Source organism: Onychomys torridus, chromosome 4 (assembly GCF_903995425.1).
Source record: "Onychomys torridus chromosome 4, mOncTor1.1, whole genome shotgun sequence".
NCBI classification, from domain to species: domain Eukaryota; kingdom Metazoa; phylum Chordata; class Mammalia; order Rodentia; family Cricetidae; genus Onychomys; species Onychomys torridus.
Genome location: NC_050446.1, coordinates 42,775,444 through 42,800,399, shown reverse-complemented (window position 1 = coordinate 42,800,399; position 24,956 = coordinate 42,775,444). Strand labels below are relative to the sequence as shown.

The 24,956-nt window shown below is 38.8% G+C and overlaps 1 protein-coding gene across 4 annotated transcripts in view; it reads right to left on the bottom strand.

Moving 5' to 3' along the window:
• Window positions 1-24,956, bottom strand: part of Csrnp3 (cysteine and serine rich nuclear protein 3) — a 197,712-nt gene that overhangs the window by 61,199 nt on the left and 111,557 nt on the right. For all 4 annotated transcript variants that reach the window (XM_036183006.1, XM_036183007.1, XM_036183008.1 and 1 more), the window contains one exon: window positions 24,201-24,371. In XM_036183006.1, coding sequence (XP_036038899.1) covers window positions 24,201-24,371 — 171 coding nt within the window. The remainder of the gene's footprint in view (window positions 1-24,200; window positions 24,372-24,956) is intronic.

Sequence of the window (24,956 nt, the reverse complement as noted above, 5' to 3'; positions counted from 1 at the left end):
TCCCTTTTCCTTACTTCAGCCTTGCCTAAGTCCTCTGCCTCCAATTCTTGTTTGCTTATTTTGTTTTATGGGTATATACAAACATCTTCCTAATGCCTGCAGAAACCAGGAGAAGGTATCAGATCTCTTGATCTGGGTATTTTGTCTCACAAAAGGAAAACTCACTCATATAAGAGGCTGAGGTACAGAATAAGATGACAGAGTAGTTTGGCAATATAACATTTATCAAAGAAGAGATGTAAGCAGCTAAAGTTAAAAATATTTATCCATATGGAAGAAGATCTTAATTTCAGTTGAGGAACACTGTTCTTTTTTTTTTTTTAAATTGACTTAGTAACTCAGAAATCACAATGTTTGTAAGTAAAGAAAATATGCAGAACCATTTGTAGTAGAAAGGAAATGGCCAAGACAGACGAGCACAAAGAGAAAGAACGCTCTGTCTGCCTCTCAAAGGTTGTGGGAGGAGAAGCACCTGTTCAATGACCTGCAGAGAATGCTCCAAGTGGGAAAGCCGAAGCTGTAAGAGCAAAGCAAACATTCTCCTCTTAGAAACACTGAATAGCATACACAGGGGGAGAGCTTAAGTGGGAAATCCAAACAGGAGGCAGGACACAAGGATCAGGCAGGCACAGAGAACTAGAGATGCTTGAATGATGGAGAGGTGTGTGTGTGTGTGTGTGTGTGTGTGTGTGTGTGTGTGTGTGTGTGTGTGTGTACACATAAATATAAGCACAGATTAAAATATGAGAACGCTATTTAAAATCCACTGTGTTTTTCTCTAGGATAAATTTATCAAGAACCATAAAAGACAGAAAGGCAAGGGAAACCTGCACTAAATTCTCTTTACGTACTATTTAGCTAAACCACAAATATATATGTCTCTCTATGTAGTCTTTACATTTTAAAAAATACATCATTTTCACAACTGAATAAGAGCAAAAGCACACCAAGCCCCATCCCTGTCTGTAAGTTCACACCCCACCTAAACAGCCTGTCTGATCTTTTATGCTTTTCCTTTGTCTACTGACTTATTTTTATGCTGTGTTAGAAAGCTGTTTTGTCTCCATTTCCCTTCAATCAAACTAGGAGTTCTTTGGGGGCTACTTCTGGCTTAAGCCATATCACAGTGGGATCAGTTTCTCATGTTATTTTACAATGAAGACATTGGGGAAAGGGGAGAAGCCGGATAGTTGTCTTTGAAAAGCAGACTAGGACATCTGATAAACAACTAGTTATGCACACAAGGTAAAAATTTGGCTTGAGGTCAGAAAGCAAAGCTTTAAGTCATTTGATTGGTAGTCAACATTGAAATTTTGGTTGCAAAAAAGTGTACAATCCCTAAGAGAAATTTCTATGAAGATATGTGAGGATCCATTGCACAAAGAGGCACATTACCAATAACAGTGTAAGGTATCAGTCCTGCACTACTGGGTCCCCATTTCTTTTCTTTCTTTCTTTTTTTTTTTTCACAGAGGCAAAAAGAAAACTATTCAGAGCAGAGCCATAGTGGAGGTTATAGAGGGAGAGACTGCCAAGATTGACCGTGGACCATAGGAGTGAGAATACTCAAGGGCACTACATGGAGTCTCAGAGGATAACAAGCTGATAATTAAGGGTGTGGTTTGGGTAGTTCTCTATTTTGATTGATGCATTGGGTCATTTGTTCTTTTTTCCTACTGAGCATGTTCCTTCCCATAATCCTTCTGATTTTTTTAACATAATTCTTTATTGATGATTTGGGAATTTCACATCATGTGCCCCAATCCTGCTCACCTCCCAGCCCTTCCATATCTGCCCCTCACCTCATGCCCCCAAAGTCCCCAAAATTAATTAAAAACAAAACAAACAATCAAACAAAAAGCTACCTCCCTCTTCCATCTTTCCAACACCTCTTTATTCATCCTAGTGGCATTGGGAGCTACAGTGTGTCACACAGTATACCCTTTTGTCCAGTCAGCCCTACCGTCAAAATGTTCATTGCAATGAGTCATTGGTCTGGTTCAAGACCTCTGGTGCACCATCTTCCCTGGACCTTCACCTAAACTCCTCATGGAAATCCTGCTGTTACTGTTAGGCAGGACAAGTCCCTTCATGAAAAGCCAGTCAGCCATAGATAGGGAATATTTTAGGATAGGCCTACCCAAGGCCCAGGATGTGGGTCTGGGTAACAGCTGAGCTAGTTGGTCTGGGCCCCAAGGACCTCTCTCCTAGGTCTATGCCATTGAGGCCAGGTCTTTAGCACTGGTACACCAAGGGTGAGAGGTAGGGCCATCTTTCTGGAGTGAGTGGTAGGGTGGGGCTTGAGGATGGGGAGCTCTCTTATGCAGGGCCAGGATACCTCTTCTGCTGTGCTGTCCAGCCAGGGGCAGGACCAGTCATCCTTGAGCCAGTGAGGGGTGGGGCCAGCTCTGCACTCAGCACGGCCCTCAGATTTCAGTATGTATGGCTCCTATGATCCTGTGATAACACCAGCCATGGACATGATCACAGACCCCAGCTGCAGCAAGAAAACAGACCCAGACATGGCCCTTGGCAGCAGCTTGGGCCTGGATGTCACCATGACCCAAGTGGCAACACATATCATCCAGATCAGTATGGCCCCAGTGGCAACAAGGCCCTGGGAAACCAACATGGTCTCAGGTGGCTGTTCAGACCCTGAGCATCTGCACAGCCTTCTGTGCCAATAGGAACATCAACCCAGACCTCAGCTGCTGCTTGGCCTCAAATGCAGACATGCCCCATGGCAGCAGCCTGGGCCCCGATGACATCATCATCATCCTATGTGGCAGCGCAGGCCACCCAGATGGTCATGGCCCTGGTTGCCACATGGCTCTCAGACACCAACATGGCCACAGGCTGTGGCCCAACCCTGGACATCCATGTGGTCTTTGGTAGTACCAGGGGCCACAGATATCAATCAACACAGAACCTGACTGTGGTAAGACCAAGGACCAAGACATTGCCGTCGGTAGCAGACTGGGCTTGGATGTCACTATGGCCCCAGGTGGCAACACAGGCCACTCAGATTGGTATGGCCCCCACAGCAGCATGGTCCTCAGACAACAACTTGGCCCCAGGTGGAGGCCCAGACCCCTGGAATCAGTATGGCCTGTGATGGTATTAGTAACCACAGACATCAACAGAGACCCTGGCTGAGGTAGGGTCATGGACCCAGACATGGACCTCAGCTGTAGTCCCAATCTGGACATCACCCTGGCACCTTGTGGCAGTACATGGGTCACTTATTCTAATCCTGCCCACTACTGTAATGCATTGTAGAATAAAATGGAAAATCACTTATAATCTGTCAAAAGAGGTGATTCTGTAAAATTTAACAAATCCTGCAATGACACTTGAATAGAGTATTTTCTATCCCATTAACCTTTTAACAATTCTTAGACCAAAAACGTACATACTGTTGATTTTTGAAAAGTCACCTGTCCAGTGTTAAGGCATATATGAGATTCGAGTAACAGTGAATGTCTACGTTATTGGGCCTACAGCTTTATTATTATTTCTGAACAAATAATATTCTAATATTTAGGTTTTCTTTTCTGTTGCTGGGGTAAAACACTAACCAAAATCAACTTGTGGTCAAAAGGGTTTATTTCATCATGTACTTTACAGTTTGGCATTGAGGACAGCCAAGGCATGAGCACAAGGCAAGAAGCTGAGCACATGGAGGAAAGCTGCTCACTGGCTTCCTTCCTCTAGCTTCTTCGGCTCATTTTCTTAAATTTCAACTATTTTCTTAAGTTGCCTACCTAAGGATAACACTCACACACTGATCAACAATCAAGAAAATGTTCTAGAGACATGCCCACAGACCAATCTGACGGAGACAATTTTCTAATCAAGATTCCCTGTTCCCTGTTGTGTTTAGTTGACAACCAAGATCAGCCATCATGGTATCCAGGACAGCCATTTTTCAGGACTTCAGAACCAACACTTTCCTTATTACCACAATTTTTATTTGTCACATTAGATTCTAATGGGGGAAATACATAGGGAAGGACCACTTTGAGTTTGCAATTACTTTATATAAATATATCATAATTGAAATAGTCTCTTAATTGAATGTCTCCATAGACGCTCTTTACTCACTTTCCACACAGCATTTGACTATTATTTACTTATTTTATTTAACTTTGGAACTTTTCTTGGACAACAGATAACTAGATTGACAATTTTCAATAGGTTTCCAAAGGCATAAATCTGGATATATTAAATCAATATGTCTTAGTTAGGGTTTCTATTGCTGTAAAGAGATATCATGACTATGGCAACATTTAAATGGGGTGGCTTATATTTTCAGAGGTTTAGTCCATTATCATCATGGTGGGACATAGTATCATGCAGGCAGAGATGGTAATGGAGTAGGAGTTGAGAGTACTCCATTTTGACCTGCAGGCAACAGGAAGTGGTCTGAGACACTTGGTGTGGCTTGAGCATATAGGAGACCTCAAAGTCCACCACCACAGTGACACACTTCCTCTAACAAGGTCATACCTACTCCAACAAAACCACACATCTTAATAGTGCCACTCCCTATGATCATATGGGGACCAATTATATTCAAACTACCACAAAATGCAAGAGAAAACTATAAAAATGAATCATGCTTTTGTGCTTTGATCCCTATCCTGAGAAGGAATTTTCTTGGGCTAAGATACTGGCAGTAGAGAAATGCTGCTACCACAAGTCAAGAATTTGTGAATATCTTCATCATCTTCTTAGGACCCACTTTCCTTTGTTTTGCACTTTGTGTGTATGTGTATAGTTTTGTAACTATAAAGGTTAAGAACGTAGCTCAGTAGTAGAGGGCTTCCTAACATATGTGAAGCATTCGGTTTGATCTATGACACTCAAAGAAAGAGGATGAGCGTGGATGTGAATTTCACTTGATTTTTGCCTGTGGGGAGTCACATATAATATGGGTTAAAACAAACCCAAAATCAAACCATAGAGGTAATAGCATAGTCATGAGTTACAGACTGCTCCTTGGTCTTACCCGCTAGTGAAATGTTTTCTAGCAGTTAAAAGAGTCAATGTCATGTGTAGTCATAGCTTTCAGATTGTGTGAATTCAATTTTTGAAAGGTTTTAAAGACAATACACTGTCAGGCATAGTACACCGAAGGCTGGGCTACAGGAGGACTTTGTTGTGGAGTGTGTGCATTTCCTTTGCCTTCTTTCCTAAATGGGTCTTAGCAAAATTCAAACTTGGAAAACACTTGGCAATAGTTCTCTTCTTCGTCTATATTTTTCTACATTTTTATATTTGTCCTTTTTATTTTAGTTTTTATATTTTGTGGTGCTGGGGATCAATAAGGCGAAGGTTTTGAGATGTGAGGCAAGTATTCCACCACTGAACTAACTCCCCAGCCATTTTGCCTGTAATTTGGGAGAAATTACACTACAAAAACGCTGGGCCCCTGTGTGAATTCTTCAATAGCGTCACACCCTACTTTGGGTGGGATTAATTTGGGGGTCCGAATACTTAGCCATCCTTACAGTCAGAACAGAAAGTGCGTGTACAAACAAAGAAGAACATGTTCCTTGCTCTAATGAGCAGTCCCCCCAAACTCACCCTGCACATTTAACTGCCTTCATCAGGAACATTAAGCTTATTATTGATATATGCTATGATCTCCAACATCTAATATATAACAAAATCATCTTTAAACCAATATAATTTTCAGCTTTCCTATATTCTTTGTAATTGACTTGAGAGCATTTCTCAATCTGTGAAGACTCTTCTTTGTAACCACCAGAGCTGTCAAGGCTAGAATCACTCTGTCTTCACTGAATATTAGGGTAGTGTCTACATCTACAACTACAGATGAAGTTAATGGGTAGCAAACACTTTCTAATGCTGGTTCCACCATTACATGCACTGGGGTAAAACCCGTCTATTTCCAAAGTGTAAGAACACTTTCATATGTTCATGACTTTCTGATGGCTAGAAAGCCTAACTCTGTGAATTTCACAGCATTTGATTCAATGACAGAGGTGATAAGCAGCTAGTAAATATCACCTAATGTTGATTACAGGAAAGCGATGACAATAAAATAACACAGGTCAAGTTTAAAACATGGAGAAAGCTAATCATAGTTTCTCAAGCTTCTTTTTTAAAGGAGATCCCTATCATCAGTGGTCAAAAACACGTGGAGTAATTTCGTTGGAAGATCCTGGTGATTTTGGTCTGTGAGCTAAGATCATTGAGCCCTACATATTCAGAACTGACCAGTTGTCCAGTGTCCAGTGTGTATGGTGCTAAAGAGTGGGCACAGTGGTGCTCTCAGGATGATGGATGACCAGTGAGGCATAGGCAGCCATCATTCTGAGGATGGTCCTGGGCTGGGCATTCTAACCTCATCTTATCTAAATACTAATTGAGTGAGTGAGTTGATGACACAGGAGACACAGGCTTATGGCAAGATGAGGCGGACAGTGGAGAAACAAAATCAAAAAGTAGACGCCTACAACTACTAAGTAAATGAAGAAGAGCTGCAGCCACTAAATTCTTTGTTTTAGGAATTTGTTCAGAGCTAATGTTTATCAAAACAAACAAAATGCCACATAATGCAACAATTCTGTCTCCACAGTTCAAACGAAAGAAATGTAAGACTACATAAAAGAACTGCTGAGTTAATATGAACATCATGGAGTTTACCCAGTGATGATCTGGTAATGTTTCAAGGTGGCCCCTCAGGCATATGTTTTTTGTAAAATGTATTACATAAAGAATACATAATAGGTAAATGACAAAGGTATATTCTTTATAACTGATTTTCACAGAATTATCTGATTGATTTTTGCCTAATTATTACATACATAGCCATTTTCTACAGTTGAAAAACAATGATTACATGCAATCTGGATGTGAACACTGGTTTATATTTTCATTTACATACGCAAGTAAATGGAAAATGAAACAATGAACCCATGTTGAGACATTCACTTGTTCATCAATTACATGAATGACTTATTTTACCTTTTTTACTGAAAAGGACAGTATGTTTTAGAACTATAAGAATTATTGAGATTTGGGTCTGCCTAAGATATCAAAGCTACAGAAAAGACAAACCTTAAACTTAATTTGCATTAATCACATTTTCCCTATTTTTCTTGTTTAAACAATCTAAAAGAAAACACAAACCAATCCGTGATTTCAGTGCTTGACCATTTCCGAGGTTAAATCTGCTCATCACAGATGAGTTCACATGCTGACTTCATGACCCTGATGGTTGAGTTGGCCACCGATGTACCACAGTGTAGGAGTATGTGCTATTTCCCTTTAAGAGATTAGAACCATCAAGAATGTATATTATTGTACATGTCATTGTTGTGGAATATTATTTTAGCTATGTAAAGGTATGATACATTTGTTTAATTATGTAAAGGTGTGTTACTTTTGTTTATGCTGCATTTGTTTAATTATGTAAGGGTGTGTTGCTGTTTTACCTTGCCTGCTTAAAGCACCTGATTGGTCTAATAAAAAGCTGAACAGCCAATAGCTAGGCAATAGAGGGATAGGCAGGGCTAGCGGACAGAGAGAATAAGTAAGAGGAGAAATCTAGGCTCATGGAAAAGGAGAGAGAGGGAATGAAGGAGAAATAAGGGGAAACATCCAGGGTCAGTCAGCCAGGCAGCTACCAGGCAGCCAGACACAGAGTAGGACATATAGAATGAAAGGTAAAAAGCCCTGAGACAAAACATAGATGAAGAGAAACAAGTTAATTTAAGTCATAAGAGCTTGTGGGGTAAGTATAACCTAAGGCCGAGCATTCATAACTAATATTAAGTCTCTGTGTCATGATTTGGGAGCTGGTTGGTGGCCTAAAAGAAAGCCTGATACATGTCATAGCAAAATGTAGTAGAGGTAACTTCAAAATGGCATGGTTTAAGTGCTTATTATTACTACAAGGTAACTTTGTTAACATGTTAATTTAATGTTAATATGGTTATGTTTAATAACCAACTCACAGTATTCTTGAACATAAAACAATGGCTTGTGCAAGCCAGCACAACCCCCTCCATTACACTCCTGGTCTGACAGACAGGGGATATTAATGACATGTTTTAGAAAAATGACTCAAAGTATAAAACAAAATAAACATATAGGCAAGAAGAAAAAGCTGTTTGAGATACTTAAGTAATATTTTTAGAAGTTGATTGATTTGATAGTTATCAAATGCTTAAATGCAAATGTCTTTAAGCCTCTGATAAAATGACCTCATGTCTTTAAGTAGTTTTGTTAGTATGCTTTGGGTTACTATAACATAACACCTGAAATAATCAACTTATTATGGAAAATGCTTTGTCTCATAGTTACTGAGGTTTGTCTCACCAATCTTGTGGCACTATGACTTTGGGCATTGGGTCGGTGGTTGCATAGTACTTCATGGTGGGGACACATGGAGGAAGACCCTGTTCATCTCATGTCAACCAAAAAGAAAGGAACGGGAGAGGGAAAAGAAGAGGAGATTAGAATCATGGGTGTCTATATGTCCTTCAAAAGCCTGTCCCTCTGACTTAACTTCCTCTGAGAAGGTCCTGCTCTTTCAAAGGTTCCCAGCCTCTCAGTTGCAATACAGGCTCTAGCCAGGTGTTGAAATCACAGGCCTTGGGGGAACCCCATCCGAGCCCAGAGGCTCTGTTGGTTCACACGTGCACAGTTCTGCTATTTGATAGCTACAAGGTAAATTTATTGCTCCTCTCCTCAAAGTACAGTTCTTGACAACTATGGAAAACTAGGTGGTTACCAAGAAGAACCACAAAAAAAAAAAAAAAAAAAAAAAAGTGTCTTAAAGAAGACTTCTCAGTGTGGTAAAAAGTATTTACTATGGTGGCATGTATTTTGTTGTGGATTTACGTATTACCTTAACTAAATAATGATAAATCCTCATAGAAAAGTAAATCTTTAAAATAAAAGTAAGAGCAAAGATGTTGAAGTTTGTGTTTTTATTTTCTTGGCAACATAAATAAAAGCTGTGCAATGATGACTTTCTTGACGTACATAGTTCAATAATTATTTCATTTTATATTTAAAAATTAAGTCAGGCCTACATAGAATTCTATAGCTGCTAAAATAATATCTAGATTAGGAACTGCATATCAGAAAACAAATAAGGGTTCGATGATGAGCTATTTTGAATATGAAAAGTACAATCGTTAAAGTGGAGATGGCTAGGGCCTCAACCTGGCTCCACAATTTACTAACAAAAGGACCCTGAGAAAGTGTGGATAACCAAACTTCTTGATATTCCAGTTTTACTCTCTGAAAAGTTAGTACCCATGTCATAGGGCTTGAGTAGTAATTAAACACATTAATGCATGTAAAAGATAAGAGTAACATATTTTTAAAGCATTACCATGTTTAGCATTCTAAGATTTAAAAAAAAAAAAAACCCATCCTGATTGTGATTGAAATGAGGAGATTCTTTCTTCACACTGGAGCACTGAGAGATGCTAATAACAGTGGCAGCTGGCATCATAATTCCCACTCTTACATGTCACTTGCTCTCTCTGTGTGTGCTGAGTGCGAGACAGGCATGGCCCCTCCCTTTTCTTGTCATCTCTTATCCTTTCCCAATCTTCTATTTCGAGGACACACTTCCTGTCCGATCAAGTGTATCATCTTCTTTCTTCCTCCTTTCATCTTTGATTTTCTGGGCATCGATTTCTTCTAGCAAACCACACTGGGTAAGTATTATGAAGGCAGGGGGGGGGGGGGAAGCAGGGGATCCTATCAATAACCTGTGCCGACACTGACTTCTCTGTCCTGGTATCTTCTGAAAAGTCACACTTTATTGACACTCAGATGCTTTGAGAATTCAGGGGAATGAGCCTAAATGACACCAAGCAAACACTTGCTGTGACTATCTCCCGTAAACCTCGCCTTGGAGAGCACTCTTAATGCCTTCACAGGCTTCCATTAAGAAGCTCTACACAAGAGCTCTGAGAGTGCCTGATGCTAATGAACACATGGGTATTTTTAAAGCCTGATGCAGTCAATCAAGAGGGAGGCAGCTGCCAAAACACCTTGCTTCAGCATCTCTGAAGCATTCTTACAAGGAGACAAGGCCAGCTAAGAGGTTTCACAACGCCCAGTCTTCCCGCTCAGTGTCACAACAGTACCTGCAACTCTTTCCTTTATTCCTTTTACTCTAAGGACATGAAAATACTGCTTTAAAAAAAGCGTTTCAGCTTCAGGACTATCCAAGAAGTCAAAGGTCTAAGTTCTATGAGACATAGCACTGGAAAACAAACGTTCAGAAGTCTGATACAAACAGATTTATGTTAAAACAGTCAGTAAGCAAATGCATAACATTCAATTTGAATGCAGTTCATGTAATACTTGTTGGATGTCTCATTGAGAATGGGATCTGTAGGCTGCTTTATTAATAGTAGACTATACTATATTTTTTGTGAATTGGGTATAAAACACCATGGAATGTTTCTGAAGTTTGAAATGTAATGTTAGAATAAGAATGAGTAATAAAGCTATTTTCAGCCATCATCGTAGGAAGCAATGTTGGAATATTAAAACTGGGATCCAGTCAGATGTTTGCAGGATGAAAAGCCAGACAAATTGCTCACTGGCTTTGAAATTCTGAGAAGATGCTTAACAGTCTTAATATGTCTCACAGGAGTGTTAAGATGATGCACAAAGATGTCCATGCAGTCCCTCCTCTTGAACAACTGTTAAAGGTTCAGTATATGCTAGTTATTACTATTTTGATTATTGTACAAACTAATGATTTTTAAAAAGCCAAAACCAGCAAATATGGAAAGAGCAAACTCTGTAGGTATATATTCCTGTTGCTGCTGTGGCTTATTCCATCTTGTCCCCCTGACTCTTTCATTCTGTTAGGATCTGTTTATATTCAACGGTATTTGTGTTTGAGCTACTCATCTAGGTCTTTTCCAGGCTTCTCTCCCACTCCTCAAAAAGCCAAATTAAACAGGCAGGGAAAAAAAAAAAACAATCATGTGTCTTGTCTGAATATTTGCTCTCTTTTTAAGTTAGTTTTTCATATTAGCCTCTAACAAAATTCTTGTTTATCCTTCGCATAATCATTATCACCATTACCCCTACTGTTATCACCATAGCAACCTTTTGGGGTGTTTTTGAATATAGATACAGCTTAAGCCATTTTACCTTAATCATTTTAGTTTATGATGAAGGCTCCAATCATTATTAGTATTTACAAATAAGCAAACCAGGGGTCATAGGTGTTGCAGTTCTCACATCTAAGTACATAACCTTTTATTAGAATTTGTGCAATATAAATATGGACACTACATTTTGAACCATTGAATACTTTAACATATATGAGTTTTAACAGTCATCATATAGTAGGATCATCCCAGGTGGATCATATTAATAGTAGGATTTTCAGTCATGTGACAGAGGATATTTTGTGACTCTGAAAATATGCTGACCAAATGCCTATGTATTGGATTAACAAGTTTAATTGACAAATATTAAGCCACAATTAGCACATAAACAACACAGCTGTTTCCATGGCTCATGTCCACTTGGTGCTAGGTACAGACCCAGGGCCTTGCATTGGTAGGCAAGCACTACCTCTGATTTAGACTGCAAATACCTATTTAGTTTTCCAGATGATGTTTCATGATGTTAGGTAGCTGTATTTAAAGAAAAAAAGCAAACGATTCCTTCTAGTTCTTCATTCTTTTGTGACTTCCTTTAGAGATTTTTAATTTTAATTGTAATATTACTTTGTTATCAGATAATTTCCCATCATGAAAGTCTGTATTTAAGGCAGCCTTGAAGATCGTTCTTAGAAATCACTGAGTATATGGTGAATATTCCATTCAGTTATCAAAACATTGTTTGCAGTGGTCTAACAGTTACAATTCCATGTTCCCACCACCTCCCCTGCATTTGGTCCAGGTTCGTATTAAACTCTTCTGCACTGTCTTAATGCACTACACTTGAAGTTCATGCTTGGTTCAATTAAGACAGCTCAAGACAAAATCCACTACAATAATTTATATGATTCTTACTTTTAGTGGAGTCCACAAGCTGAAAGCAAAAGAAAATGGTCAATAGGGCTTCGATAGGCACAAATAAAGCCCAAAGGTGCTCAGAAATAAATACTGAACACATAAATTTTTCCTCAAATGTCTTACTACAAATAATTCAGACATTAGAAATGATTAGTGCAGTAGAGTTGGATGGAAAGGGGATTAGCCGAATCTTAGAGTAACTTCAAGATCCATCCATTCCTTCATCCTTTTTTTTTTTTTTTTTTTTTTTTTTTTGCTCTTTTCGAGACAGGGTTTCCCTATGTAGTTTTGGTGCCTGTCCTAGATCTTGCTCTGTAGACCAGGCTACCCTCAAACTCACAGAGATCCACCTGCCTCTGCCTCCTGAGTGCTGGGATTACAGGCGTGCACCACCACCACTATTACTTCATCTCATCTTATTCATGAAGAAATATGTGAAATCATTTAATCATCATCAAAATTAATTTTAACAAAACTAAAGTTAAAATTATAACTCTAGCCACAGAGCTAAAACTACAGTCCTCAGCTGTGGATTTATCAATCTTATCAAATTAAATGAACCTACAGCAGAATATCATTCTCTCAAGATCAACTGATGTACTAGAGGAAAAAAATACTGTAATAATAAAGCTAAGGAATGATTCTCAGGCAAAAGACTGTTGGTTTTTAAAGATAATGCTCCAAGGAAACAATATTGTGTCTTAATTCATTGAAGGCGATGAGGGGGGACCAGATTGCATGCCCTTACTGTAGATATGGCAGTGTGGATGTATTTCATAAGCACGGTAGCAATGCTCACAGGAGACCTTTACAAATGTCTGTGAGAACCAAGTTCTGACGTTGTAACAACTTTAGGATCTCTACAGTTAAAGACATAAGCAGAGAATGTTTGGGATGGATTTCATGTTTGACAGTATCAGTGTGGAGAAGGGGGAAGGCGGGCATGCACTGACTGTGAAACGTTAGTTGTGACTAATGATGAGTGTGGCTTAGAAGATTCTCTCATTGGGTTACAGATCCCTCTACCTTCTGATGATGGCAATAAAAGTGTAAAGAAGATCGGAACTCGAAAGTAGCCAACGCAGTATAAAATATCAAACTCTATACCGTGAAGAAAGCAAGGGAGAAGTCACTGAAAGAGAAACCAAGAGTGGCAGGCTAATCTATGGACTTCCCCTCCACGAAATGCAAGAAATCTCTGTAGAATATAATGAAAGTCTTTAAAACAACTTATATAATGGGATTAAACTTTGTGTTTTAAATTCACAAAATAGTTAGGCTTTATACAGAATAAATTTTGCTTATAACCTTGTTTTATAGATGTTAATACTTGCCCTACTTACTTCAAGATGGTTTGTTTGAAATGAGAGTGCATCGTACTTAAAGAATGAAAGGGAGAAAACACAATCAGATACCTAACCCAGCATTGGCTCTTCAGTGTACAGTGTACCATTGTCTGTTCTGAAGCATGGTTTTAACTCTATGAACCCGTGTTCCTCCATGTACTTTAATTACACAGGTCATTAGCAGCCCATGTCTCCAGCTTCCTCCACAATATATTGGCAATCTTTATATTTTGCTAAGCTGATGGCATAATATATGAAAAATAGTGTTTTGTTCAATTTTGATTTCACCAATTTCCTAACATACTTGCTAAAAATTGGGTTAGCATTATAGAGATATCCATTGCAGCATTAGTTTTTTCCTTATTTTTGTAGATGACCTCTGGTCATTCAAATACCAATTCTTCACCAATTAGTAACTTGCAAATATCTCCTTCTAGCACACAGCTCATCTCTTTGCTTTCTTGAAGGTAGACTTATTTATATAATTGTATTTTAATGTACTCAAAAATAAAACATTTTCTTTCTTTCATACTTTTCACCCTTTACTTTACTATAAATATGTTCTTTAGGCTGGGCGGTGGTGGCACACTCCTGTAATCCCAGCACTCGGGAGACAGAGGCAGGTGGATCTCTGAGTTCGAGGCCAGCCTGGTGTACAGAGCTAGTCCAGGACAAGCTCCAAAGCTACAGAGAAACCCTGTCTTGAAAAACAAACAAACAAACAAATAAACAAACATTCTTTTTTTTTCCAAATTCCAGCCACACTGATCTTAAAATTTATACATTTAGTTCTTCACCACAATGAGAACTTATTTTCCTATATGAAAATGAGGTAGGGGCTTAATTTTCTCCTTTTATTAAAAATATCCTATATTATTATAGTTACTTCTTTGCCAATTCATTTGCAGTCCCTCTGCAGTCACACATGAGACTATCATTTAAATTCTGGTTTGTCTTTCAGCTCCCTATTTGTTCCATGTACAACCTTGGGCTAACCCAGCATTTTAAACTATTTTTTGAATTTTAATTGTCAAGATCAGTAATGGAACATGTAGTCCTCCCTTTTACTCTTTTTAAAAATTGTATCCTCAGCTCAAAAAAACAAAATTGTACTAGGCCTTTTGTTTTGTTTTGTTTTTTGAGACAGGGTTTCTCTGTAGCTTTGCACCTTTCCTGGATCTCATTTGGTAGCCCAGGCTGGCCTCAAACTCACAGAAATTCACCTGGCTCTGCCTCCCAAGTGCTGGGATTAAAGGCGTGCGCCACCACCGCCCAGCCAGGCCTTTTAAAAAAAACCCTTATTCTTTTGTAGGAATTTTAGAACAAGATGCACTCACATATATACTTTATGTGTGATGGAATGGTAAGTGATACAAAAATGTAGAGAACAGTATAATAAACATACAGTATCATTTCATATTTTTTTTCTTTTTGCTGGGCTCTTTGAAAGAATTTACAAGATACTCATCACTTTGTACCATGTTTCCAAAATATGAGGACTATGGATTTGTAGCCTTCAGATGGGCTAACACTCAAGCTCAAATATGAAATAAAATATCATATAAATTTTTAAATCAATAAAAATAATATAAATAAAATATAGCTAAGAACTTTTAAATTCAATAATTTCACAAAAAAATCTTTAAAAGTAAATAAAAATGTATTTTTAAAAAAGATCAGGATGCAAGAAAACATAGTATTTTCTGTTTAAAGAAGTGATTCAAGATCAGTGTGGCTGGAGTTTGGGGATGACGAGAAGACAAGAGTGTGGGTGTGGTCACAGGTGCTATTGAGGGCTAAGGAGCCTACAGTGTTTAACTGATTGTTTCTCAAGGAAGGTCTGAGGCTTGCGCAATGGAGGGAGATGAGAGACTCTGGGAGATTTGTCATCCCAGAAGAGATGACAATTATGTAGACTTGGGTTGTAGAACACAAAGAGATGTAACTGGATGCATCTGAAATACATTAATGTGGGAAAAAAACTAAACAGGAAAAAAAGGACATATTTCTTTTTTCCCCCAAATAAATCTTAGCAGCCTGAGATAAAAAGCTAAATCTAATGTCACTATTTATTGAAGCTAAATGTTGGGTCGCCATCCTGAATTTCAAATGAATCGAATGAAAATGAAATTAACTGTATTTATATGATGTTAGTAATCTGACTTTGTAATGCCTTTTCCCCAGCTGATTGAGATGACGGAAAAGGTGAAAGCAACTTGCATTCCCTCAAGTGTGTTATACAGCCACTGCATAAACAGCTGCACAGCCTCCAATTAAGCAGTGATGTTCTGCTTGGGAAAGCTATATATAAGCAAACGAAACCGGGAAGGTGCATGCTGGGAATACATAATTACCTTGGAATCCTTTTTAAAGCACAGCTCACTACATGCATATTTGAATATGATAACTGATAAACCACAATCTTGATACTTTGCAATGACATCCATCAAATCACAAATTACTGATGACTTGTGAATTCATACTCACTTTCACCAATGTCCATGCCACTATTAGGTCCTATATAAAGGCATCATTCTTTATATGATTTAGTTCTACTGAAAAAGATGAGTCATACAAAATAGAATGTTATTTACCAAGTTTCTAACAAGAGTTGAATCAGAACCAATAAGAATAGCAAAAATAATAAATAGTAAAGTTCTTTAAATATCCAGAAAAGATAAGGTATTTACACCAATAGCTATGATGTAAAAACAAAAACAAAACAAAACAACAAAAAAAAAACAACAGAATACGCTAAGTGTTGACAAGATGTTAAAGTGACATTGAACCATGAATTCCTTTGCAAATAAGTTATGTCCTACTTGCTTTTATATCTCTGTCTCCTGCTAGTGCAGAAGTGAATGTCAGATACCTAATGCCCAATCAGTTGTCTGTATCCTCATCAAATCATATAAACATTAAAGTGTTTACTGACTGCTGGTCGCACAAGGACCTTGTTCCTTCTGTGCCTGGGCACACACTCATTCCTTACAAACTCGTGGGAAGTACCCTGCTTACTAAAGTAAGGATGCACAACTGAAGACAGATATGAGAGAAGGCTGCAGGATGATGCAGAGGCAAGGAGAGATGTAATATATGAGGGGGATGTGGGAGGATGAGGAGATGGGAGAGTTATACACTCTGACTTCAGAAAGAAAATTTATTCTAGACACCTAGAAAGATAGTTACAATGCACTAGTGAGAAACTGATTTTGGAAAATGTCATTTTTTTAGTTTTCTCAAAAGTATTGAAAGATTTCACGTGTTCCAAATGAAAAATTAGTGTGGAATGAAGGCCATGTGATGAAAGATAATGAAATAATAGACTGATGTAATGGAGCAAGTGATAAAGCATGGAAGGATTAGTAAGTACCAGGGGCTGTGTAAGGCTTGGTGCTTTACTTGCTTCCTAGAAGGTGTGAAGCCCTGGGTTTGATCACTAGAACTGAAAAAGAAAGAGACAAGTGATGGGTGCAATGTGCTTTGTAAACCTAGAGAATGAGGTTCTACACAGGCTAGCTGAAGAAAGGGGCTACAGTCTAAACTTGGAGTACAGGAATTTTATGTTTCAGAGGTTTCTAGAGGAGCTAGCTCCTTTGGGTGCTAAATGGAGTGCTAGTGGAGATCATGAATGCAACAGGAGTCAAGAGTTCATGATAGAAGACAGCAAGCCATCAACAAACCATTGCACGCTACAGACATTGTTACTACCTGCTAGTAAACACAAAGTGCAAGAAAAAGCAGCGCCATTGCCAAGGCCTTTAAACGTTGGTGGAATGTCAGTCCATTCCAAGTACGTGGTAAAAAGGAAGGCCAGGGTGAGACTGGGTGAAGACGTATTTCATATGAACCTTTTAGCAAACAGAGAACTTAAATAGTTACAGTATAGAAAACAACAGAACATGCATTTCAGCCTGAATATGATCTAAGTTGCCAGAGGATGTAAAGTGGATAGCTATTTCTAATACAGTATTGATTTCCACAGCCTCTCAGGTGAAGGCATGTAATGCCAGCTCCCCTGCATCAATCAATAAGCCTCACAGAATACTCAAGTTAATATTTTCTAAAGAACAGCTCATTCATATTCTCTTCCTCCTGTCACCCTTCCTCCTTAACCATTTTATTTATGACAATTAAACCAAACATCTAATGATTTAGCTGATCTATCTCTGATAGATATCAGATATCCAGATGTGTACGTGACCTGGCAGTGATCTTTTGATGCCAAAGTTGGTCTACAGCTTGCTTCAAGTCTGTCCTCACAAGCTTATGTTAATTGGTTATTTTTCCAAAATAAGGGGGGGGGCATCTGTTAATATAACAGTAGCATTTCAGGGGCGACTTTATACTGCTTATATTTTGCTATTTTATTAAATGTAGGACAAGCTTGGAATCTTGTTTTTAGGATCAATCAGTATCACATAGTACAAAGTGGTTTTTTAGTATTACTGAGCCTCATCTCCTGCTCAGGCTTCCAGACAACCATAATAAGTTTCAGCCTAAATGCCCCTCCAATTGTTTAAAAAAAAAAAATCATGAAATCCAGGGATAGATTGCTACCTCTTCAAAATGAGCTTTCAAAATGATATCACAATGCGGGGTATTTGTGTTATTTACTCCAGTAACAGTCACTGTGTGGAGTCATCACTCACACGTGGCTGCTAGCACAGAGCCTGGGACATAAAGTATGTTACATTCTTTGAAGTTGAATCCAAATCTTCAGTGTATTTGAACTGCTTAATAAAGATAAAATGGCAGATATGTCCCAGCTGTACTTCCAGGAGGTCTTTGCACTGAAATCCACTTTCTACTGATTCTCCATATTAACCCCTCCTGTGAAATGGAGAAGGAGAACTGGAGGAAATCTCGGACTCACATGTTTCTGCACTGCGGATTCAGAGGATAAGGTGGGCCGAGGAAAGAGGAAGGAAAGGACGGGGAAAGGCACATTCTCTGCTCTTGGGAAAAGCATAAACACATCTGTGATGATTAATCTCCACTTTTGTTATGGCTATAATAACTTTTAATTGGACAACAATTTTTGTATGTTAAAAGAACTCAACAATGTGGAAGCCTTTTGTGCCTTGAAAAATGTTAGCACTGTAAAAGACAGCCACTACCAGCTCTTATGTGCAGTTTAGAACGGCCATCCCCTGACTTCTTCACATTTTGTGTCCTGTATGGTATGCATTTATTTTTTGGAACATGGCTGCAGGAGAAATAATGTGTTCCTTTAGGGACCATGTTTCATCACACAGCTTCTCGTTGCTTATGCGAAGTGCCAAGAACCTTCAGAGGGCAGGGAAAAAATCATTCCTGTCTTTCCCTGAAGCTCTCCTTTTGACAGAATGACTGGCTAAAGAACCACGGGGATTTGCTGAAACAAAGTGTTCCTCAGTCCTATGGAATCTGCTGCTTCTATTCCAAGGAGAGTACAAAATACGACCTTGGTTGATCATAGGTAAGTGTGCTAGTTGCCTAGCAAAATTTATAAGTTCAAGGAAAAGCCATCACATTCTTCCTAATTTACATTTTTAAGCTGTTATTATCATAATGTGGTATGCTACAAATTGAATGCCTTAATAGGAGGCTTAGAATAGTATGACATTTTGCACAACCACAGCGGCTGACATGTACCAACCAATCTCATTAATTTCTATATGTGTGAAAACAACAAAATGCTGTAGTGTACAATGTGCTAGTAACTATACAGCACAGAACACACCCACTCATTTAAATGGGAAGGATAAAGCTATGATGACCGAGATTTAAATAAGGGTAACCACATTTTCAAAATCTCAATGCGAATCTAAATTGTTTCATATTGCTGCACAGGTTTAACAGTCTTAAAAAAAATGCCTTCCTTATTTCAAGACAAGATGCCATCTTCATTTCCGATGGTAGATAAACAAGTTAGGGGAATAGGGTTCATTAGTAAATCTCTAAATGGTTATAATCATATATTCCCATCAAGAAAATATTGCTAATAAACTTTTGTCTAATCTAGTTGAAATAGTAAAGAAAACATTCTATAAAATGTTACATATTGATTTCTGGAGTAACAATTTTCATTATTATTTTATTTTTCCTTTGAGACAAGGTCTCACTATCTAGCTCTGGCTGGCCTGGAACTCATTCTATGGCACAATCTGGCTTAAATTTCACCAAGATCCAGCTGCCTATGTTTTCCAAGTACTTGGTTGAAAAATGTGTGCCATTACACCCAGCACCAAAACACATTTACAAAGAAAGAAACAAAAATTTTAATTTTACCCACTGCTCTCACACTGGTTGGAATGCTCTTATCGTTTGTATTTTGGGTAGAAGCTGTCATTTAATTCTTCATGATTTCTCCCAGCTCATCCCTCCCCTTCCCATGCCCTCCAACCATGATATGAGGCAAGGAGCAAAGCAGAACACTATCTGGAAAGGGCACTGTAATCAAATTAGTAATTGCATTGCCTTTCAAAATTAGAATTTGTAGAGGTGAAATGATGAAATAATGGCTCAGCAGTTAAAAGAATCTGCTGTTCTTCCAAAGGACTCACCAATGGTTCTCAGCACCCACCTGGGATAGCTCACAACCACCTTCAACTCCAGCTTCAGGTGCTTAGAGACCTTTTCTGGCCTCCCCAGGCACCTGAATGTAAGTGGCACACACACACAGACACACACACACACACACACACACACACACAGACACACACACACACACACACACACACACACACACACAGAGTTTCTCATGCAATTTCTTCCTTCTGTTTCGCATACATCAATAAAAACTGAGAAACACTGATTGATCACTTTTTTGCAGGGCAACTTTGAAACATCTCTCTTGAGAATGCAATGTAACACTAGCAGAAATAAAAATTAATGAATCTAAAAACCCATCCATCAATCTAATCTTTCAACAAATCAAATAGTTTCCAGTTTTTAAGTCATGCAACCAGTCCTTGCTTTTGAGCATGCATAGGTTTTCCCTGTCGGCATAAAGGAAATTCCGTGTTCTGCCTTTCTTCACATTATCTCATAAACGTTTCACATACTGTGTAATTTTCATAACTATGATGAAAATACATACGTTGATGGGCAACTGTCACATAATGAATCATTTTCCCACTCTTGAACATGCTGCCATCTTTCCCCACCTGCCTTCTCTTGCAACAATTAAACACCAACATTTTCACTTACATAATTTTCTGTTGCCTTTGATGTTTCTCCCTCCACATATATCCTCGGAATACAGAATCAGGAACACTTGAATGGATCTTATACTGAAAAACTACTTTCTGAATTCACAGTCATTAACAGCAACATGTACACACAATGCATACTGTGGCTTCTGCCCAAATTTTGGTATTAATATTTCCTATGAGAGGGAGGATACTAACTTCATAGTGGTTAAATCTTTATGATTTCATATTAATAAGACATGTGTTGTTTTAATCTACATTTTTATTACTATGATTGCTAAATGCTTTACTGTATGAGGTGATCATATTTTCTACTATGGATTATCTCTGAGGCACGCCTTAGTTTGCATCTCTTGTGAGGGCAGGGGGTGCGTTACAATTGGTAGAGTGCTTGCCTAGTGTACACAAAGCTCTGGGTTCAGTCCTTAACATAAACAGGGCATGCAGACACAGGCCTGTAATTATGGCACTTGAAAGTAAAGGCAGGAAAAGCAGACGTTCTTCTGCAACACAGCAAATTAGAGGCTAGCCTTGAATACTCTAGATATGTCTCAAAAAATATACATGTGTTTTTATACTCTAGACAACAATCTTATACCTTATTAAATACACATTTCTAATAGAAACTGTTAATCTTCTACTTCGATATTTTGTAGCAGGTATGTTTGATATTTTAATAACATTAAATATGTTAAATTGTGTTCCAATGTGAATTTGTTCCTATTCCTTCAAAGCACAGAGCAATCTTGCCAAATATCTTACAATTGCAAATTCATTATTTCATTACTTTTTAATTGTTTATTTGGTCAATATGGAGTGCACTTTGTCATGCCATGAGAAGAGAGTTTATTTTATTTTATTATTTCTTTATTTTTCTTCAATTTGTTATTTTTTTTATTTAAATTGTTTTTCTTTCCTTTTGCATACCAACTCTTGTTCTGCCTCCTTCCTCTTTCCTGCTCCCCTGCACCTACCCCCATCCCCTCCTCATAGAGGGCAAGTCAACACAGGCTGGCATACCAAGTTGGGGCCGGACCTAGCGCATACTCCTTGCATCAAGGCTGAGTAAGGCATCGCACTCCAGGGAAGGGGCTCTAAAATGCCAGTTCATGTACCCAGGATCAGTCCTGGTCCCATTGCCAGGGGACCCACAAACACATCAAGCCACACAAAGAGGAGAGTTTAAATTGCTTCATTTTAAAGATTATTGGTTGTATGAATGTTTATGAAAATGCTCCTCTTTTGCATTTGATAAGATTTATTTTATTCATGTTAATTTCTTGCTTATACAAGGCCAGGATTTTCTATACTTTCCTAGGTAAAGCATCAAAGGGAAAAAGAAAACCAACTATATTTCTGTGAATGATAATTTGATATGTGGAATGGGCCCTCAATATTATGTCTTCTTTTTACTTGCAAGTGTTCATTACAATGAGTCATTGGTCTGGTTCGAGGCCTCTGGCTTCTGTCACACTATTGATACTGGGATATGCATTCTTTAAAAAAATCCTATTAAAATTAACTTATTTCTCAAGATATATATATATATATATATATATATATATATATATATATATATATATATAATTTTACCTCTTTTCTCTTTGGTTTTGTTTTTTGAGATAGGGTTTCTCTATGTAGGCTTGGCTGTCATGGAACTCACTTTGTAGACCAGGCTAGCCTCCAAATCAGAGATCCACTTGCTTCTGCTTTCCAAGTGCTGGGGTTAAAGGTATGCATCACCACCACCTAGCTCACTTCACTTCTTAAAGACCTACTTGAAGGTTTTTATGAACTTGAACTCTGTTATTATAAATCAATCAGAGGGCATATATACCTGTATATATCTTTATAGACAAAGATATAGTACGCATCTTTATTAAATCTTTTGTAATTCACAATCAATACTATTTTTAAAGGTGACATTTGCAATATTGTGTAACGAAGGAGCTGAAAGAGACAATGGGAAAGATAAAAACTACGCCACGAGACATGTGCACACAGCTAACTCCAGCCTTAGACTCTGTTAGCCTCTGTCACTAGCACAGTTACCACACTTGTAGTAAAGGTTAGGTAATACGGAACCCATGGGACAGCATGCCCACAATGCTGACATTTTACAGAGTCCTTTCATGCCGTTCACCTCACTTGCTGTGCTTGATAGAGATGATGTTGGGCTTATCACTAGTATAAAACCAAACCCGTCGACATACATCTTTCAACCCAAAGCACAAGCTCGCCTCTTCACAACACCATAGATACAAATGGTGTGCTAAGTTACAGTTCTAATCACGTGACACCGTCCTCCTAGTCTGTCTGCTGCAGCAGCTGTAATCATCTTCTTCCTTTCTGTTTACTTCAGATTGCTCAAAGGAGTCCTGCTGATTACCGTATGGACACACCTCGGGCTCAATGTTTACTGAGTTCTTCGTTGTCTTTTTAAAAGTTTGAGTCATTTAGGTTTTTTTTTCTAAAGGAGGCTGTTATAGTTCCCAAAACAAGATATTTGAGATTCATATATTAACAAAAACCAGCTAATAAAACAAGTAAGGCTGGCAAGATGGCTTAGTGGGCAAAGGAGCAAAGTGCCCAGCATGGGAACTTGAATTTGATTCCTGGGACCCACATGGTGGAAGGTGAGAACCAACTCCCACAAGTTGTTCTCTGGCCACTTTGTGCACACGCTGCGCCCCCCCCCCACAAAGCCAATAATAAATCAATGCAATAATCAAAAAGCCCAGCTTAATAAAGCAAGAGGCCATGCATTTGAAGGAAAGCAAAGAGGAGTTCACGGGAGGGTTAGGAGGAAGGAAAGGGAAGGGAGAAATGATGTAATCTCAAAAAATAATTTCACGAAAGCCCAGCTCTCTATCGTGATACTGTGGAAACATAAGTTCCGAGCTTGTGTGGCTATTCCTTACCAGTTTCTTGTGCTTAGGTTGAAAGATCTTAGGGATTTTTCACATCCCTTCTTTAAACCTCTCATCACTGTACCTGGCAGGCGTGGCTAATGTGCCAGGGCGGCAGAGAAAAGAATCGAAGACACAGACTACATCCTTATTTTCACCTTGGTGGACTTTGTAACTCACAGGGAAGAGAGAAGAAATAAATACCTGGGAAGGGGCTGCCGCTGTCAGGAGCGCTTGGAGGCTTTCCAGCTTCAGAGTGTAGCTGGTGAAACTGTTTCTTATCACTGCCAACACTTGCCATTAGCAAAGGCAAAACGCAGCCTTTCATTTTCTCCCAGATCTTTTCAGGATGGGAAGACACATTGTTTTCCCTGCTTCAGTTCATTCCCTACTCCACATTTCTCATCTGTACTTGGTGCATTTGAAGGCTTGGAAGAAGAAAGTGCCTACTTTTTATTTAATTTTATCAACTCCGTGGGCTAAAAGGACCAAATCAGACATGCCCAACTCTGCTTAAACAGTGGACTCCACCAAGGTGTCTCAAAAGTGCCTCATTTTTCCTTGATCTTTCTATTTCACTGATTATAGAAATTTTAAAACATACATCTAGACATAAAGATAAAAATTAAAATGACCAAGAGTACACAACGATTTCTCCCCCCTTGGCAGAACCTGCCGGTGGGCTCCGGGTGCGGCTCTGGTACTCACGGGTGAAGTGGTTCGAGGTGGATGGATTGACGCTGTCCCCGCTGTCCGCGCTTTCACTGCTGGAGACTTCATCATCGGATTCCCGGGCAGAGGAGCAGGGTGAGGAGGCGTCGACATCTTCAAACTTCCTCTTGAGAATTCCACTCATAGCTGCGGCCTTGTCACATGTACCTGGGGCGAGAAGGAGCAAGCAGGCATTGAAATGGGACTGGTGACTGTGGAGGCCACCTTTTCATGGGGCTTTACCACACGGGCTGAGCTGGAGCTGTCCCTTAACGGTAAGGACGGTAGCACAAAATAGCTTTATTTATCTATTTCAAGTTAACAAAAACAGGGTGAAAATGAACAGGAGTCCAGCATTTCGATGGTTTTCTAATGTCTTTGTGAACTAGCTCAGCTTAATGCATCGCATTAGTCTTTTTAGTTGGCAAAATAAGAAAAACCACTTGAGTCCACGAAATTCTGTTGTTGTTTTTTTTTTTTTTTTTTTTTTAAAAGGCAACACCCTCAAAGTCTGAAATGATTAACTGTGCTGTGCAAAATTCATCTAGAAGAAGCACTGAAAGTAGGATGTAAAATTTTTATATTTAGAAAATTTCAAATTCGAGGAACCTAGTTAGCAAAGCATAATGAAGCATCTGAAATCAATTCAGAATTTTAGGTGGTTTCCATGTGAATGCTGCTACCAGATGAACTTTGTCCCCATGCTACCTGTTTCTTGAAGCTGCTGCTACCTGCTACCCCTCTGGAAATGTC